At 35.0% G+C, this 17,777-nt stretch overlaps 2 protein-coding genes across 2 annotated transcripts in view; both read right to left on the bottom strand.

Moving 5' to 3' along the window:
• The window catches only part of LOC6054186, a 171,320-nt gene that overhangs the window by 26,162 nt on the left and 127,381 nt on the right, over positions 1 to 17,777 (bottom strand). The window contains exon 3 of the mRNA XM_038252124.1: positions 9,556 to 9,699. Within this exon, the coding sequence (XP_038108052.1) occupies positions 9,556 to 9,699 (144 nt within the window). The remainder of the gene's footprint in view (positions 1 to 9,555; positions 9,700 to 17,777) is intronic.
• LOC119766716 lies at positions 4,013 to 5,441 on the bottom strand. Its single transcript, XM_038252125.1, has 2 exons — positions 4,278 to 5,441; positions 4,013 to 4,215 (listed from the first exon to the last, which is right to left on the bottom strand). Exon 1 carries the CDS (start codon positions 5,311 to 5,313, stop codon positions 4,408 to 4,410), a length of 906 nt encoding a protein of 301 aa, XP_038108053.1. The 5' UTR covers positions 5,314 to 5,441; the 3' UTR covers positions 4,013 to 4,215; positions 4,278 to 4,407.

Here is a 17,777-nt window from a genome sequence, read left to right as displayed (position 1 = left end):
TTCTCTAAAATTCTCTAAAATTCTCTAAAATTCTCTAAAATTCTCTAAAATTAGCTAAAATTCTCTAAAATTCTCTAAAATTTTAAAATTCTCTAAAATTTTCTAATATTCTCTCAAATTCTCTAAAATTTTCTAAAATTCTCTAAAAATCTAAAATTCTAAAATTCTAAAATTCTAAAATTCTAAAATTCTAAAATTCTAAAATTCTAAAATTCTAAAATTCTAAAATTCTAAAATTCTAAAATTCTAAAATTCTAAAATTCTAAAATTCTAAAATTCTAAAATTCTAAAATTCTAAAATTCTAAGATTCTAAAATTCTAAAATTCTTAAATTCTAAGATTCTAAAATTCTAAAATTCTAAAATTCTAAAATTCTAAAATTCTAAAATTCTAAAATTCAAAATTCTAAAATTCTAAAATTCTAAAGTTCTAAAATTCTAAGATTCTAAAATTCTAAAATTCTAAAATTCTAAAATTCTAAAATTCTAAAATTCTAAAATTCTAAGATTCTAAAATTCTAAAATTCTAAAATTCTAAAATTCTAAAATTTAAAATTCTAAAATTCTAAAATTCTAAAATTCTAAAATTCTAAAATTTAAAATTTAAAATTCTAAAATTCTAAAATTCTAAGGTTCTAAAATTCTAAAATTCTAAAATTCTAAAATTCTAAAATTCTAAAATTCTAAAATTCTAAAATTCTAAAATTCTAAAATTCTAAAATTCTAAAATTCTAAAATTCTAAAATTCTAAAATTCTAAAATTCTAAAATTCTAGAATTCTAAAATTCTAAAATTCTAAAATTCTAAAATTCTAAAATTCTAAAATTCTAAAATTCTAAAATTCTAAAATTCTAAAATTCTTAAATTCTAAAATTCTAAAATTCTAAAATTCTAAAATTCTAAAATTCTAAAATTCTAAAATTCTAAAATTCTAAAATTCTAAGTTTTTAAATATTCTAAAATTTTAAAAATTTCTTTTTTTTTAAACTAATTTTAAAATGATTTTTTGTATTTTTGTAATACAAATTTTTTTGTATTCCTGCATTTTTGTATTTTTATATTTTTATATTTTTATATTTTTGTATTTTTGTATTTTTGTATTTTTGTATTTTTGTATTTTTGTATTTTTGTATTTTTGTATTTTTGTATTTTTGTATTTTTGTATTTTTGTATTTTTGTATTTTTGTATTTTTGTATTTTTGTATTTTTGTATTTTGTATTTTTGTATTTTTGTATTTTTGTATTTTTGTATTTTTGTATTTTTGTATTTTTGTATTTTTGTATTTTGGTATTTTGGTATTTTGGTATTTTGGTATTTTGGTATTTTGGTATTTTGGTATTTTGGTATTTTGGTATTTTGGTATTTTGGTATTTTGGTATTTTGGTATTTTTGTATTTTTGTATTTTTGTATTTTTGTATTTTTGTATTTTTGTATTTTTGTATTTTTGTATTTTTGTATTTTTGTATTTTTGTATTTTTGTATTTTTGTATTTTTGTATTTTTGTATTTTTGTATTTTTGTATTTTTGTATTTTTGTATTTTTGTATTTTTTATATTTTTGTATTTTTGTATTTTTGTATTTTTGTATTTTTGTATTTTTGTATTTTTGTATTTTTGTATTTTTGTATTTTTGTATTTTTGTATTTTTGTATTTTTGTATTTTTGTATTTTTGTATTTTTGTATTTTTGTATTTTTGTATTTTGTATTTTTGTTTTTTTTGTATTTTTGTATTTTTGTATTTTTGTATTTTTGTATTTTTGTATTTTTGTATTTTTGTATTTTTGTATTTTTGTATTTTTGTATTTTTATTTTTGTATTTTTGTATTTTTGTATTTTTGTATTTTTGTATTTTTGTATTTTTGTATTTTTGTATTTTTGTATTTTTGTATTTTTGTATTTTTGTATTTTTGTATTTTTGTATTTTTGTATTTTTGTATTTTTGTATTTTTGTATTTTTGTATTTTTGTATTTTTGTATTTTTGTATTTTTGTATTTTTGTATTTTTGTATTTTTGTATTTTTGTATTTTTGTATTTTTGTATTTTTGTATTTTTGTATTTTTGTATTTTTGTATTTTTGTATTTTTGTATTTTTGTATTCTTGTATTTTTGTATTTTTGTATTTTTGTATTTTTGTATTTTTGTATTTTTGTATTTTTATATTTTTGCAAATTTGAATTTTTGTATTTTTGTATTTTTGTTTTTATGTTTTTTTGTATTTTTGTGTTTTTGTATTTTTGTTTTGTATTTTGAATTTTGTCGTTTAGCATCTAATTTTTTTTTCAATTTATTTGTTTTAGTATTTCTGTATTTATGTGTTTTTGTTATTTCGTTTTCTTTTGTATTTATTCTGTGTATTTTATTTTTCGTATGTTTGTGCTGTTGTTTTCTTTCTGGTTTCATTGGTGTTTTTGTACTTTGGGTTTTGTTTTTGTTTTTATGCTTGGTCGGGATTTTAAGCGCAAAAAACGCAAAACTCGCGTACGTAACTACCTAATCTTTTACGCACTGTTGAACGAGTACTCAATTTCGGCCGATTAGGTAATGCTTTAAAAGAGCTGCAAACGCAGGTGCCTCAGAATTTTCGGGCGCCGACTATTTAAAACGGCGATTACCATAGGTTGTTGTCGGTGCTGTGGCGTACGCAACGGGTAATACTGTTGAAGTCGTATGGCCGTGGGCCTCCACCAACGATGCTCCGGCCAAGCTCGAATCGCTTAGCGAGTCACAAAGATACCGGACATCCGTGTCAATCATCGTCGGAAATGTATAGATGGGGTGGCAAGTTCCGCCGGCTGGAATTGGAAAGAAGCTGTTGAGTTTTGTTTAAATGCTTTGCCAAAATTGGACACTAACCTTAGTCTGATTAGTTTCATCCGGACTGAACTATTCAGATCAAAATTTGGAACCGGCATCCCAGTTTCTTGTATCACTGTCAGCGTAACATGGCGGAAGAACCGCCGGAGAGATGACTGGTGTACTTTTTGCGTAACACTCCGTCTCCCCGAAGTTTACCGTCAGCTTCGGCACGCCATGGTCGTCCTCCGTCACGGCACCGGTGACCAGCTGCCTGGTTCTAGCTGGGAGATGATGCTCGGCTAGGATTCCGGTAATTTACTTCCTCTCGCTATGCTCGGTGCTGGAGCTCCTCGATGCCTGGGATCATGTTCACGCCGAGCTTTTTCAGCAACAGCTGCAGCATCTCGTTGTTCACGCCCTAGACCGGATTAACACAAATCTTACGGCGTGGCACTCCCCTGGCCGCCGAGGCTATTATTTTTTCAAACGCTCAAACATTTCACACGCGATTTGCCGAACAAAAAAAATACTGCTGCACAATTTTTGTTTGTTTATGTTTGAGCGGTTTGCGCGAGCGGCGCGAACTGCTGATTTTGACAGCAGCGTAACGCATTGGCTGCGTCGGGCGCCACAGAAAAGGGCACGGCAAACTTGGTGTTTGCGATATCGCAAACATTTTTTTCCAAATGCGGAAATAATTCTTTCAAAATCGGAAACATTTTTGATGATTTCGCAAACAGCCAATGTTTTCGAATTCATCGCGAAAATTTTTCGGATCCGCTGACCGGATTTTGTTCCGTGTTGAGTGTATCCATTTCACTTGAAAACAGTGATAAATAGTGAAAAATTCGACTTTTCGATTTCAATTTGGGCTTACAACTGTTGTTCATTTGAACCAGTACAAATAATATAAACCTCGAGGTGTGCAGCTAATGAACCGCTTGGATGTATTGGTTTAGCTGTTATTTAATTGTATAATTTATTTGATTTAGCTGATTTGATTAAATTTTATTGCAGAATGACTATTCATTTAACATTCGAACGCTCTGGTAGTTATTTTCATCCATTTTTTTCTTAAAAATTTTCTTACTATTGGTGGAAATGATCAAATTGACGCTTCTGGTTGCTAAAAATCCAGATTTGTCTTAATTTAAAACTTTATATATGGCTGTTTTCGGCTTAGCAGTCGTAAATAATCAATCAAAAACGATCCGTTTTTGTTCTACTTCCGACGTTTCGATGTATTTGACATCTTCTTCAGGGATTCTACAAAAACATTAAACATAGAAACATAAAAATAACCCAAGAGCAAAAGTTGTCTAAAATCTTACAGAGCATAATCGTTTTATCGTCTGGGGGCCTAATTAGTTGGGCATCAACGGTCAGGAAATGGAAAAAGGGGGCTAGCATCAACCTGCTGTAAAGAAGGTCGAAATGTAAGGGTTGGGAGAGTAGATGGACACAAATTAACATTATTACTGGCACGAACGACTGTTTTGAACCACTTTTCGGAAACTTGCAATCAAACTACTAAACAGATCGAAAACTTGTGTGGGGGGAAACAAATAGTGGGTTAAGGTGGGGAGAATGGGAGTAACTACTACTACTACTACTGGAAGCTAAGGTTTGGGGCATGTGTTTGTGAAGACTGTCTCGATCTACACATCTTCTTCACTGTATGCAAAATGCCGGCGTAGGTGCTACTAATACCATCAACATCACTCCGTTTGTTTACGGTGTGATCTGTGTTGATGATATGGCACATCTCTAAAACGTCCAAGGCAGCTGAGCGGCGATGTTGATCCAGGACCTGCGTGTTCCCCAGCTCGAAACTATGCTGCTCTTCGATGGTGTGTTTCAGTACGGCCGTGTACTCCTTCATCCGCTGGACCTCGTACTGGACCGTGGGGCTGTAACAGTTCGGACTACTCCTCAACTCATCCAGTTGCTTCCGCTGGCTCCGATGTTTGCTGAGTCTGGTTTTAAGATGTTGAGTCGTGAGTCCGACGTAGCTTGCTTGGCAGTCAGCGCAGGGGATGCGGTAGATGACGTTGGTTTTCATTTCGTTTGGTATTCGATCCTTAGTGTTGGTGAACAAGCGGTTCACTGTGTTTTCATTCCTTGTTGCGATCGTGATGTTGGGGAAATCAACACTGAGCGATTTCTTAATCCTTTGAGACAGACCATTCACGAAAGGCATTGGTCTGTACTCAACTGATGAGGCTCTTGTCGATTCATCCACAGCGAGTGTCCTCCCGTTCGCTCTGTTGACCAGTCTGTGCCTCAGTGACGTAGGGTAGTGATTGATCTTGAGATGCTGATCGATTATGCTCTCAATCTCGCTCCTCGACAGGTTCGTGCTGAACTCCGTTACTCTGCGGATGAAATTGGTGATCATGTTCATCTTCATGTGCAAAGGGTGGCACGAGAAGTAGTCCAGGAAACGGCCTGACGACATCGGCTTGGAGTACCACTCCGTTCTAATGGTCTGATCTTCCTGTCGCACCAACACCATGTCCAAAAACGGTAATCTCCCGTCCGTCTCCGTTTCGCAGGTGAATTGAAGATTGCGATCATAGCTATTGAAGGTGTTGAGAACATCTTGCACTTTCTGGGGGGGTAGTGCCAGCACGAGATCATCAACATACTTTTTTTTTTTTTTTGTGTGTGGTCCAATCCAATACCCGCTAACCGGTAGCGATATTATGGGAAAGTATAATTTGTATCAGACTTTGTATATGCCGGATGCTGATACAGCTTATCTCAGTCCCGGGTATTAGGTGGTGATAGCCCTCACGCTGCTTCCAACGACCCGTTTCAGAATGACAGAGCTCCTTGCGATCCAATTCCGAGGTCGCTGGGCATTGTTCGGCCCCGCCTGAACATAGAAGCAAGCATCTGAAGGAAACTCGATCTATATTTAGACTTCCAATCCCGTCATGCAAATCAGAGATCAGCGCGTATTTAATATGAGGAGATAACATGTTTCAACACTACGGATCATTTCACTGCTAGAGTGTAAACCTTCTGATGGCCGACTGCTTAGCGTCCCAGACCACCAATCCAAAGGCGTGAGTTCGAATCCCACCTGATTCATTTTCGTTTTTGTTCATATTCAAAGTTCAAATTTCTGATTCCAAATTTCAAAGGTACCGACCGGGATTTGATCCCTGAACTTTCTGCTTGTGAGGCAGAAGCCGTAACCATTAAGCCACGGAGCCGGTTGCAGCACGAGATCATCAACATACTTCCTCAATAAGGGGATTGGGAAATCCAACCGTTGCAGGACGTCCTCCAGAAGTAACTCCATCACTAATTTAAAACTATCAGAATGAGGGAAAGTTATAGTCCTAATTTACCGGAGATATTCCGGTTTTCATTGGGATACCTCGGCCCTCAGATGTGGGTCAATAGAACAAAAAAAATCACATAACAATGCCGGGAATTAAATAAAACTCAAAGGCATTACTCTGATACATCATCCTATACAAAAATAAATGACATGGTTCCAACTGGATTGCAGCATTTCATCCATTTAGGGTATTGGAACCATTTGCTACAAATCAAAAACATATCTTTCTCTTTGAACAGTTGCTCGGGGATGTGTCAGCATAGCATTTATATGTATTGGTGAGAACTAAAATACCAAGAAACCCCGATGGTTTGGCACCCATTTTTATCAAACGAACGGTTTTAGTTTACACAACGTTATGATAGTGTCTGTGAGCGCCGTGTAAAAAGTGATAGTTGGTTGGTTGGCTTCCGAAATTCTCCAAGAAATTCAATCTGCGGTTGATTGTTTGTGGATTTCCTAGTCAGCACTACTTAAAAATATTTATATCACTTTGTTTACACACATTGCTCATCTACAAAATGTGACAGGTCATTTTTCGACGTGTGACGTTACAAGTGTAGTAGTGAAAAAGATGTTCCGCCGAATAATCAAGAAGATGATTTTTTAGATTCCTTTTACCGATCTTTCTTGCGCGAGAGAGGAGAGCCATGTTGCCTTCGGATTTTTTCTCTTGATGAACGTCCAATGATTTTCTTTTGATGATGATTATTCCATCGCTGCTAAAGATCCTTCACCTCTTCAAAGGATAGCTTGAACCTGGCCTACACTACACTTCTACAACAGAACAACACCACATCATTGTAGGGGAAAGTGGGGCAAGTGTAACAAGCTAAGGAAATGTTCGTTATAACCCATTAAAAACGTTAAAAAATCTGTCGGATTTTTTAGAATCATCTTGTTCCAGGTCTTGACTGAGACTTTGATAGAATAAGTTTTAAAAATTCTGTTTTTTAATGTAAAAAAATGATTTTAAAATTTTTGATTTTTCGTACGTTCTACTCAACTAGTGGGGCAAGACGAACAACCCGTTGGGGCAAGAGGAACAATCATGAAACAACATGCTAATTTACTAACAATTGAACTGTTATCACTTAGATACATCAGATTAGGATGTATTTGAAACGTTTCTTTCATTTTTAGATTGAAAAAATAATATTTTACTAAAAATTTGACCGTTTTTACGAAAAATAAAATATTACTTAGATGATAAATAGTAAATTTTTAATGATATTATTATATCGTGTATGGACAATTTTTTTAACAATTGGTTATCAGTTTTTAAGAAATTTTATGTATATTTTTTCACAATAAAATATGTTGCTGCAGCAATTCGTATTTTTTTCCATACTAAAAATCCATATGGTACACTTGCCCCACCTGAACAAGATTTTTTAAAAGCTCTCAACAAAAATAACCAAAAGTCAAATCATACTTTCTAATAAGTGCAAATCATTGGTTGGAACACTACTGATCTAAGAAAAATTGCATTTTGATAAAATGAGCCTTAAAACGAACCCTAAGCCTTATTTTGTACTTTTTAAATATTATAAGGAAACAAAGGTTTTGAAAAAAAAACTTCATTCAATCTTATGCCATGTGGCGTTTATGTCGTTTTGGCGGTTATGTGGTAGTAGAATCAGTTAATTGCATTGCTAGCAACAATTCCTCATACTGGAAATAATCAAAATTGTAAAAATTACGGCCTTAGGAGCGATTGTTCCTCTTGCCCCATATGGTCGTCTTGCCCCACCTTCCCCTACTGCATTCGTACATTGGCCAACACCTCTTCGCAAACCAAAAGTCCATGAGAGTGGACAATCTCCTTAGCAGGGGATTTACACCCATGCTTGTCTCAATAAACTTCTGTTCCGCAACAACTGAATAACTGCAATTTACCGCTGTAAATGCAACATGACACGTGGTGAACGTTACGCACGCATGAAGAGGGATTTTCTCCTACCAACGCGACTCCAGGAACACCCACAACAACAGCAAAATTACAATCAAATCCGCAATGTGAGAGTCTGAGGGCCGTTCTAGATTACGCTCACATTCGCTCTAGTAATATAACGATAAGTTCGTAAGCACGACACACGTAAGACCTATAACCAGAAAAAGATCGATGACCGGCTCTGCAGCAGGATCGGTGATTGGCCGTAAAGCAGGCAAGATAGCGTCATATCCAAGATTCCACACGCGAAGGGCAAGTGCAAGTTTAGTTAGGAAAAAAATCAATTTCAATCAGTACCAGTGCCTGACCATTGTAAGAAGCTGAACTGCAACTGCAGCTTTGGGCTGACGACGAGTGAACAAAAACGCGTTTCTAGCAAGTGTGCGATCATTTGTGCTAAGTTAGTTGTCAATGTGGTCATCTAGGCAGGTCCTGTTCCCAACAAAAATGATCGAGCTTGACTACAAAATGGCTGGCACAGAAACATCGAATCCAAGAGCATCGACTGAGATCGGAAAGATTTGTGTGATTGGTGTTTAAGACGATGTTGGGAACCATTTTGGGAATGCATGAATTTTAAAGCCGTGAAAAAAAGAAGAATAAAGTAGTCGTGTGTTTTGGTTGGGCCTGAAACGAAATATAAAGTCAATAGTGGTCACGACAGCAGGCACTTCTTCAGACCGAACATGTTGTGCAGGTGCTGGTAGCTCGAAGGCGGTCACCGGAAACGTTGTGGCAGTGTCCAAGTCCGAAAGATCACTTCCGACCAGCGCCGGGGACTTCAAGATTAAATGGAACGCGACAAAAGCACGAAGGTGAACTCCGGAAACGTTGTGACATCGTAAAAAGGTTCGATCCCAGCTGGATATCTGCCTACAGGTGATTTGGTTAAGCCGATTAACAAGAATTATTTGCGTATATGAAAATACTAAAAGCTCGTCAAAATCACGATTTGGATCTTCAACTTGAACTTCAATCATAAAACTGAAGTCCGTACTAGAAGTGTTGTTTCAATCAAAAGGGTACTCCTTACATATTGAACAAAAACATGGCTTCAAAAAGTGTTTTGTCAAGTACATGTGTCAAAACCGTTATCAGCGTTGTAAATTCAATTATTTCCCTCGCCTTGGGTTGACCACCCCTGACTCATAGAGGTGGCGTGGCTCGCGTTAAGCTATGAGCTTAGCCAGCCAGCAGCTCCACCGGCAAAACTTTTGTCAACTGACGATTGTGGCAAGCACTTTGAAATGGTGGCACATTTATTATTTACAGCGCCACAAAGTGGATAAGCTTGTATGTCCAAATATATTTTCGGAATTTTGGTACTCGTTCCTTGCTTCGTTTTGTGTTCCACCAAGTTTTGACATCTGGGTCAGCAAAGAGTTCAAAATTGGGGACAGTTCAAATTTGGGATGACATCGGTGGGGGGAAAAAAACATAACCTCACTTACCTGATCGGTGAAATTATCGGTGTGAAAGACGATTTTGACGGCACTTGTTTCGCTGATGAATGTTTGCGGTTGTTCGGACTCGCCGCAAAACTGGCCCGGCTCACGGCGGTTCGACACGTCGGTTTTGGCATTGCCGTCCACAATCTGCAATAAAAAAGGGAGCGCAAAAATGTGTATAAATAAAATGGAAAAATGAAACGAAATCGGTTAACTGGTCGTTACATGCGATTAACTTTTTATTATGAATAATAGCTTGCAGATGGTCTGGCAGTCAAAAGTTTTTTTTCCATTCTCCCCTCGTGGCTTCGTGGCCAAGGGAATTTTATTTATTTCACCATGATTTTCATAAAGCAAAGGTTAACTGACCCCCCAAAATGGCCCCATGGGTCAAACACGCGCCATCACTTTTGGCGCTTTAATTTTTTTTGGTTATCTTGCTTCAATCCGTGATTCTGTGGCTTACAAATTTAATTCATAAAAATATGATTTATTAAAGTTGGACGTGCTTCCTGGCCCGCATGTGTGGTATTTACCCCCGGAGAGCGATAATTTCTCGCGATAAGCCCGTTTTCCGCTTATTTATACCGTTTGCCGAGTGAGTGTACGACACACAAGGACACGAAAAACGGCAAAAAGACCAATTCGATTCTGGGGTCCCGTCCCGTCGTCCCCCACGCCTAGGCCATTAGCCATTAACATTATCATCGCTCAAAATCGGCCAACGGCCATCGCCACCATCATCTACCAAAAGCGAACATCGACAGTGTCACATGTGGCATCCCCAGAGGGAGGGGGGTGGTTATTAGGGTGCTTGATTTTTATGTATGAAATTATAGAAATCGATAAAATTTGAATAACACCAGTTTCAAATCATTTGAACTAGATAAAAAATTAACTGCATACATTGTTTGTTTTTAAAGAACATTTAAGATTTATTCTTTGACGTCTTCAAAAACTACTCAGGTTATTTGTATCCCTCATTGCCCTTAAGTTTTCCTCAAGTGCTCTTAAATCTGCTGTCCCTATTCAGATTGTAGTCTCGATTCGCCACATTTGATGGTAGTTTTGAAAAAAAACTGTAAGGTTTTAGAAATAATCTGGATGCACTAGACTTTGCTTGATGTGCACTACAATTTTTTTAAAATTTTAAACTTGGAAAATTTTTAAATTCTAATTTCCAAAACCCTTAAAACAACATTACAAAAATTCAAAAAAATCCCAATTCCAAAGCTCTAAAGCTCTTTAATTCTGAACTGTGAAAAGTTGGAAAGCTAATATTGTAAATTTCCATATTTTTTTTTTGTATCGCTTTGATTATTAAGCAAGTGTTATTTGTTTGGTCCAACTCTTGAATTTCCGAAATTTATTTTTTTAATTTATTGGTTTTTTTTGAATTTCTTGAATTTTTTTAATTTTTGAATAAAAAACTTCTTGAATTTCTTGTTTTTTTTTTGAAATTTTTGATTTTTTTGAATTTCTTAAATTTCTTGAATTTCTTGAATTTCTTGAATTTCTTGAATTTCTTGAATTTCTTGAATTTCCTGAATTTCTTGAATTTCTTGAATTTCTTGAATTTCTTGAATTTCTTGAATTTCTTGAATTTCTTGAATTTCTTGTATTTCTTGAATTTCTTGAATTTCTTGAATTTCTTGAATTTCTTGAATTTCTTGAATTTCTTGAATTTCTTGAATTTCTTGAATTTCTTGAATTTCTTGAATTTCTTGAATTTCCTGAATTTCTTGAATTTCTTGAATTTCTTGAATTTCTTGAATTTCTTGAATTTCTTGAATTTCTTGAATTTCTTGAATTTCTTGAATTTCTTGAATTTCTTGAATTTCTTGAATTTCTTGAATTTCTTGAATTTCTTGAATTTCTTGAATTTCTTGAATTTCTTGAATTTCTTGAATTTCTTGAATTTCTTGAATTTCTTGAATTTCTTGAATTTTTATGAATTTCTTGAATTTCTTGAATTTCTTGAATTTCTTGAATTTCTTGAATTTCTTAAATTTCTTGAATTTCTTGAATTTCTTGAATTTCTTGAATTTCTTGAATTTCTTGAATTTCTTGAATTTCTTGAATTTCTTGAATTTCTTGAATTTCTTGAATTTCTTGAATTTCTTGAATTTCTTGAATTTCTTGAATTTCTTGAATTTCTTGAATTTCTTGAATTTCTTGAATTTCTTGAATTTCTTGAATTTCTTGAATTTCTTGAATTTCTTGAATTTCTTGAATTTCTTGAATTTCTTGAATTTCTTGAATTTCTTGAATTTCTTGAATTTCTTGAATTTCTTGAATTTCTTGAATTTCTGGAATTTCTTGAATTTCTGGAATTTCTTAAATTTCTTGAATTTCTTAAATTTCTTGAATTTCTTGAATTTCATGAATTTCTTGAATTTCTTGAATTTCTTGAATTTCTTGAATTTCTTGAATTTCTTGAATTTCTTGAATTTCTTGAATTTCTTGAATTTCTTGAATTTCTTGAATTTCTTGAATTTCTTGAATTTCTTGAATTTCTTGAATTTCTTGAATTTCTTGAATTTCTTGAATTTCTTGAATTTCTTGAATTTCTTGAATTTCTTGAATTTCTTGAATTTCTTGAATTTCTTGAATTTCTTGAATTTCTTGAATTTCTTGAATTTTTGGATTTCTGTGAATTTTTTGAATATCTTGATTTTTTTGAATTTTAGGGTTGCTTGAGTAATTTGTTTTGTTTCCCTAAATTTATAGAACGTTTTGTTGCAAACTTGAGCCAATCTTCTATAGAATTCATTATATTTTTTAAAACTATTTTTATTAAATAAGAGTTTATGTAAATTTTGCCTAAATTTTCCAATGGAGTTGAAAAAGAATCGCGCGATTGAAAAGTTCTTTTTCTGGTTTGCATTGTTTCGGGCGCGTTTTTGGGGGGAATTGGAACGACTGCGGAAAGAGGAAGAGTTCCGAATGTTCGAGAGGTTTCATCGGTGTGTGTGTGCGCCGCAGAGGCACACAAAGTGGAGCGGAAAAAGAATCGCCGTCAGTTGAAAAAGAATCGCGCGATTAAATGTTCTTTTTTTGGTTTGCTTTTTTTTTCGCGCTGACATATAGGATAGACCATTAGCGCGCGTTTTTGCATTTTTTTTTTTTTATTCGATTGTGAGTATCGAGACCTCGCGGTTACTCTGCAACGTGTTTTCCGAGCCATTCATTTGATTTTTTTTTCATAAGTCCTTCTTTTATCATCGTTGATTGGAAGGCACGCCGCCGGTTTAGTTCGTTTAAGTTATTGTTTTAATTTCATTAGAATCGGTTACGTAGTTTCCTGTTTTCTTTTTGTTGACAATCGTGGATCGTAATAATTTATTCCAACTGGCAGTTCTAGTATTAACTCATCAAACTATCGATTTTATGAAGAGTAAAGCGTTTTTTATTTACTAATTTTGAAATTTGCACGCGTTATCAAAATTGTACAATTAGTAAATATATACAGCAATTCCCCACGAAAACAGCATGGAAAAAAACAAAAGTGCTCGGATCGGGCTCAAAATTTTTGTGGGAGTTCCCTGGCCGAAATAATTAGACCCGTATTTTTTTGTTTGGCCATTAGGGTGATCTACGCCGTGTTAGGGTGGTCTGAAAAATTGCCATTTTCGTCGATTTTCGCAAAAACCACTTTTTTCGAAAAATCATAACTCCTCGCCATTTTAACCGATTTCAATTGTCTTATACGCAAATGAAAGGTGATAAGTTGGCCTTTCAAAGAAAAATAGTAAGAAGTTTCAAAAAACTAGCCTAACATATGAAAAAGGCGTATGAAACTTTAAAATGCCGTTTTGGCGGTGTCTGGACCAAAGAGCCTATGTCTGGAAATATTTTTATCGGATTCCCCGGACATTTTTACATGACATACTAAAAAATGGGAGGAGTTCATTAACAGGATTCCGAGATATGGTTTTTTGAAAATAAAATCCGTGTTTTTTGACGCGCCGCGCGCAAAAACCGGAGAATGACGAAATTGGCAAAAAATCAACTTTTTTCACTAAAACTGCGATAACTTTAAAATTTCAGCGATGACCTATAGATGTTTGGGTATCAAAAGTTCCGTCTTTTAATTACGAAAATTTTGGTACCCAGACATCTGTAGGTCATCGCTGAAATTTTAAAGTTATCGCAGTTTTAGTGAAAAAAGTTGATTTTTTGCCAATTTCGTCATTCTCCGGTTTTTGCGCGCGGCGCGTCAAAAAACACGGATTTTATTTTCAAAAAATCATAACTCGGAATCCTGTTAATGAACTCCTTCCATTTTTTAGTATGTTATGTAAAAATGTCCGGGGAATCCGATAAAATTATTTCCAGACATAGGCTCTTTGGTCCAGACACCGTCAAAACGGCATTTTAAAGTTGCATACGCCCTTTTCATATGTTAGGCTAGATTTTTGAAACTTCTTACTATTTTTTTTTGAAAGGCCAACTTATCACCTTTCATTTGCGTATAAGACAATTGAAATCGGTTAAAATGGCGAGGAGTTATGATTTTTCGAAAAAAGTGGTTTTTGCGAAAATCGACGAAAATGGCAATTTTTCAGACCACCCTAACACGGCGTAGATCACCCTAATGGCCAAACAAAAAAATACGGGTCTAATTATTTCGGCTAGGGAACCCCCAGAAAAATGTTGAGCCCGATCCGAGCACTTTTGTTTTTTTCCATGCTGTTTTCGTGGGGAATTGCTGTATACTGATAAGTCCAGCCCATAGCACTACTGCTCGGTTGGCACGCGTTCGATTTAAAAAAAACTTTCTAACTAATCAATAATTTATCTTTCCGCAGTCGGCTGCCTAAGATTTAAATTTTTCAACCGATAAACAAAATGCTCATGGTCACATCACTGCCACTCGTGAATCCTGACCTCATACCCATCTACTAACCCCCTCAAAACTCATGTGATACTTTGTCGGAGAAGCAGTCGATTGGGCGGTCTCTATCACTCAAGTATCGGACTAACATTCCCATCCACTTCCCCGTGACTCTACCACTGGTCGTGGCCGGCGCCGGTATTGATCAGCATGATAGGGGCCTTTGAGAAGTTGCGAAGCGAGGAAAGATAGCACCCACTCATCTTCCACGGCTCGTGGATGTAACTTCTGGAGGTCCTGGTCAATAACGGAGTAGCAACTGCGGGTGGGCACCTATGCTTATGCTTATGCTTATTTTGCCTAAATTTTCCAATGTTCAATACCTTAAAAAAATAATTTTAAAAATTTTAAAAAAATTTATCTTAATTAATTTTTTTAATCTTTTTCAATTGTCCGGGAATCGGAATCAGATACTTTTTTAGGACCCTGAATTGGAGCCTTCAAATTCTTGGAAGTTTGAGTTGTTGCATTCTTGAATTATCAAATAATATCAAGTTATCAGCTAATTTAAAAAAGTTCCAAAAATCAACTTAAACTCTCCATATAACGACCGTAGTTTTTCGAAAAATAAAATGTAAATTTTAGCTATATTGGAACCACCCTACTTTTGGAATGGCTTTCGATTGCTCTTTTCCAGCCGATTGGCGGTTGCTTCGAATTCAGTTCCGCCAAACCCAGCTGAACCGGTACCGACCGCACTTCTGACCTATCTGATCCTTTGGATCCCGTCGGATATGCTTTTGTCCTGGTGTGTCTGGGCTTTCTATCTGCTTGAGATGCAAATCCGACGGGAATGTTGAACTGATCCTCTTAATGAGATGGGAACCATTCCCAGTGTATTGATAACACGCCGCCGGCCAAACGGAAGTGGTCGGGCTGGAGCCGGGATTTATGCAATTATTTCGAGGCAAACGGGCTTGTCCGGATCCGGCTAGCGATTTCACCTGTTTTTGCAGATCTGATAGCGTTCCGGCTTCCTGCATGGAGATTGCACATTCGGTTCTCGACCCTTAACCCTTGACTGTTCAGGCTGGTTTTTTTTAATTGTGGTTTTTTGCACCTAACTTATTCCACCAAATGATAAAGCTGGCTCGTTAAGGGTTAAAACCAGGAGCGCTGGAATCTCTTCCCTCTTGGGTGGTTGGTTGTGGCGTAAAATGAGGCTAACGAAGATTGATTGACAATAACGAGCGGCGAGATTCGTAGCACGAGGAAAAGTCGAATGCAAACAGAATTCCACCCACTCACCCCAGTCTGGGAATTCTCAGGTCAAATCAGGCAAATTCATCCCCGGGATTGCAGTTCCAGTTCAGGATTCGTTACCGCATTGATTCAATTACACATTCAGACGTACAGCTTGAGTGCCAATGCTTTAATTAAGGTCAATCCAGAATGTTGGATATTATTGCACACGGGTGCTGCAATTGGCAACATAATGCATTGCGTTGCGGAATGAAATGTCATGGCAAGTGGATTGCATCAAAGATTTATGAACGAGGAAACATTTTTCATTTATAAACAGAAGGTAAAATGATGCATTGCAGTACAGCCTCAGTTTTCAGCCAGTTAGAATCCTTTGTGGTTCTAAAATATTTCTTTAATTCATATAATTTTTAATTTTCATTCGCTAAAGAACAAGCAAATCTTTTTTTAATGTGCAACAATAAAGCCATTTTGCATCGTTTGTTCGTCCATACCAATTTTTAGAACAATTCTGTGATAATTCGGACTACAGCTCTTTTCTGTATTTTAAATTTAGTTTGGTTGTTTTTATCAGCCCGGAAGCATGTTGACAGCTCCCATACAAACTGAGCGTACCCCGTTTTGTGGGCCCAGTGGGCCTAAGATGGCGGCCTTTGATATTATCTAGCCAAAGTTTTGAAAATGGCGAATAGTTAAAATCAATATAGTTTTTGCCTTGTTTCGGTTTAAAACGACAAAATAAGCGTTCTGGAATCATTTTCTTGAAAAACTTGTTTAGAGATACGCCACGTTAAAATATTGATAATAAAAAAAAATTGAAAAAATATTGAAAAGTTGAAGGGAGCGTGCCGCAAAAGCCGTCACGAAAAAAAAGTTTCCCATGCAAATTTTGAGTTGCGTATTTAATGGGCGGACTCCGACGAGGCCCACTTGCCATCTGCCGGTGGATATGCGCAACTCACGAAAACTGTCATGTTAGGGGACGGCTGGTTTTTATGAACAATAAGCACATTTTGCATCATTACTTCTTCGAAACTAGTCTTCACACAATTTTGGCACCTGTCAAAAAAGGGCTATTAATATATTCAAAAACTCCATCTTAGGTCATTCCGCCCACACTGTACTCCAATTCGAAATCGACTTTTTCTGATCATTCTCAAATTTGGTGGAGCTGTTTGTACACATGGAAAAAATGCTGATTTTTCAATAAACGTTTTCTCACAAAAATTCAAATCCCATAATTCGTATTTCTAATTTTTGAAATTTTTTATATGTTTTTGGGGAAATATTGAATATTTTATATTTTGTTTGTTATTTGGATTCAAAATATCTTTTACGTAAAGGTAATAACATTTCACAAATGTTTTATTTTAAAGCATTGAAAATAGGATTGGATTGGAGTTGCAGAGATGTTGGCATTAGAAATTGTGGGAATGTTGGATGAGACTGAAAAAACTTCAATTTTCGTGTTTCTTTTTCTTAAAGCGGCTCTATCTCAGCAACCCGAGGTCCAATCTTCAATGTCTCTTAGACAATTTTATAGCAAATTTTCTGAACTTTTCAAAAAAAATATTTTTAGAAATGGTCACTCATGGTCACTATTTTAAAAAATTGAAAAACTGCAAATATTTCGCTAAAATCAAACATTCGGTGGCTATATCTTGAAAACGGAGCCCTTTATCAAAAAATCTGTAAAGTACTTTTTCATTGCAAATTTAATTTTGCATTAAAAAATAATGTCAAACTTGTTTTTGCATGAAACTTCGATTTTTTCCAAAAATCACTATTTTTTCAAAAATTCATAACTCGGCGGCAGATTTTTTGACCATGTTTCTCTATGGCTCAAAAGTTGCGGATTTTTGTCCCCTAAAACATATCAATAAATCTCGAAAATAAAAAAATACGTATTTTGGGAAATTGAGTTTTAGTGAAAAAAAAGTTGATTAAAAAATCAGCAATTTTTTTCCGTGTACCTATATTTTCTCAAAAGTCCTCAACAATACCTACACTGCCCCTGATCGCATAAATGTCCCATATGCATTTTCATCGATTTCGAGTTATTGATGCAGTTTTGTTTAAAATTGTGTGCTCTTTCAAAAGAGCATATAACATCCAGTACTTTGTT

This window comes from Culex quinquefasciatus, chromosome 2 (genome assembly GCF_015732765.1).
Source record: "Culex quinquefasciatus strain JHB chromosome 2, VPISU_Cqui_1.0_pri_paternal, whole genome shotgun sequence".
In the NCBI taxonomy this organism is placed as follows: domain Eukaryota; kingdom Metazoa; phylum Arthropoda; class Insecta; order Diptera; family Culicidae; genus Culex; species Culex quinquefasciatus.
The sequence above is the reverse complement of the archived record's forward strand: the minus strand, read 5'-3'. Positions and strand labels throughout refer to the sequence as shown.

Bases quoted from the DNA above. Each gene is read 5' to 3' on its own strand.
- LOC119766716 (XM_038252125.1), bottom strand. From the start codon at position 5,313: ATGGTGTTGGTGCGACAGGAAGATCAGACCATTAGAACGGAGTGGTAC.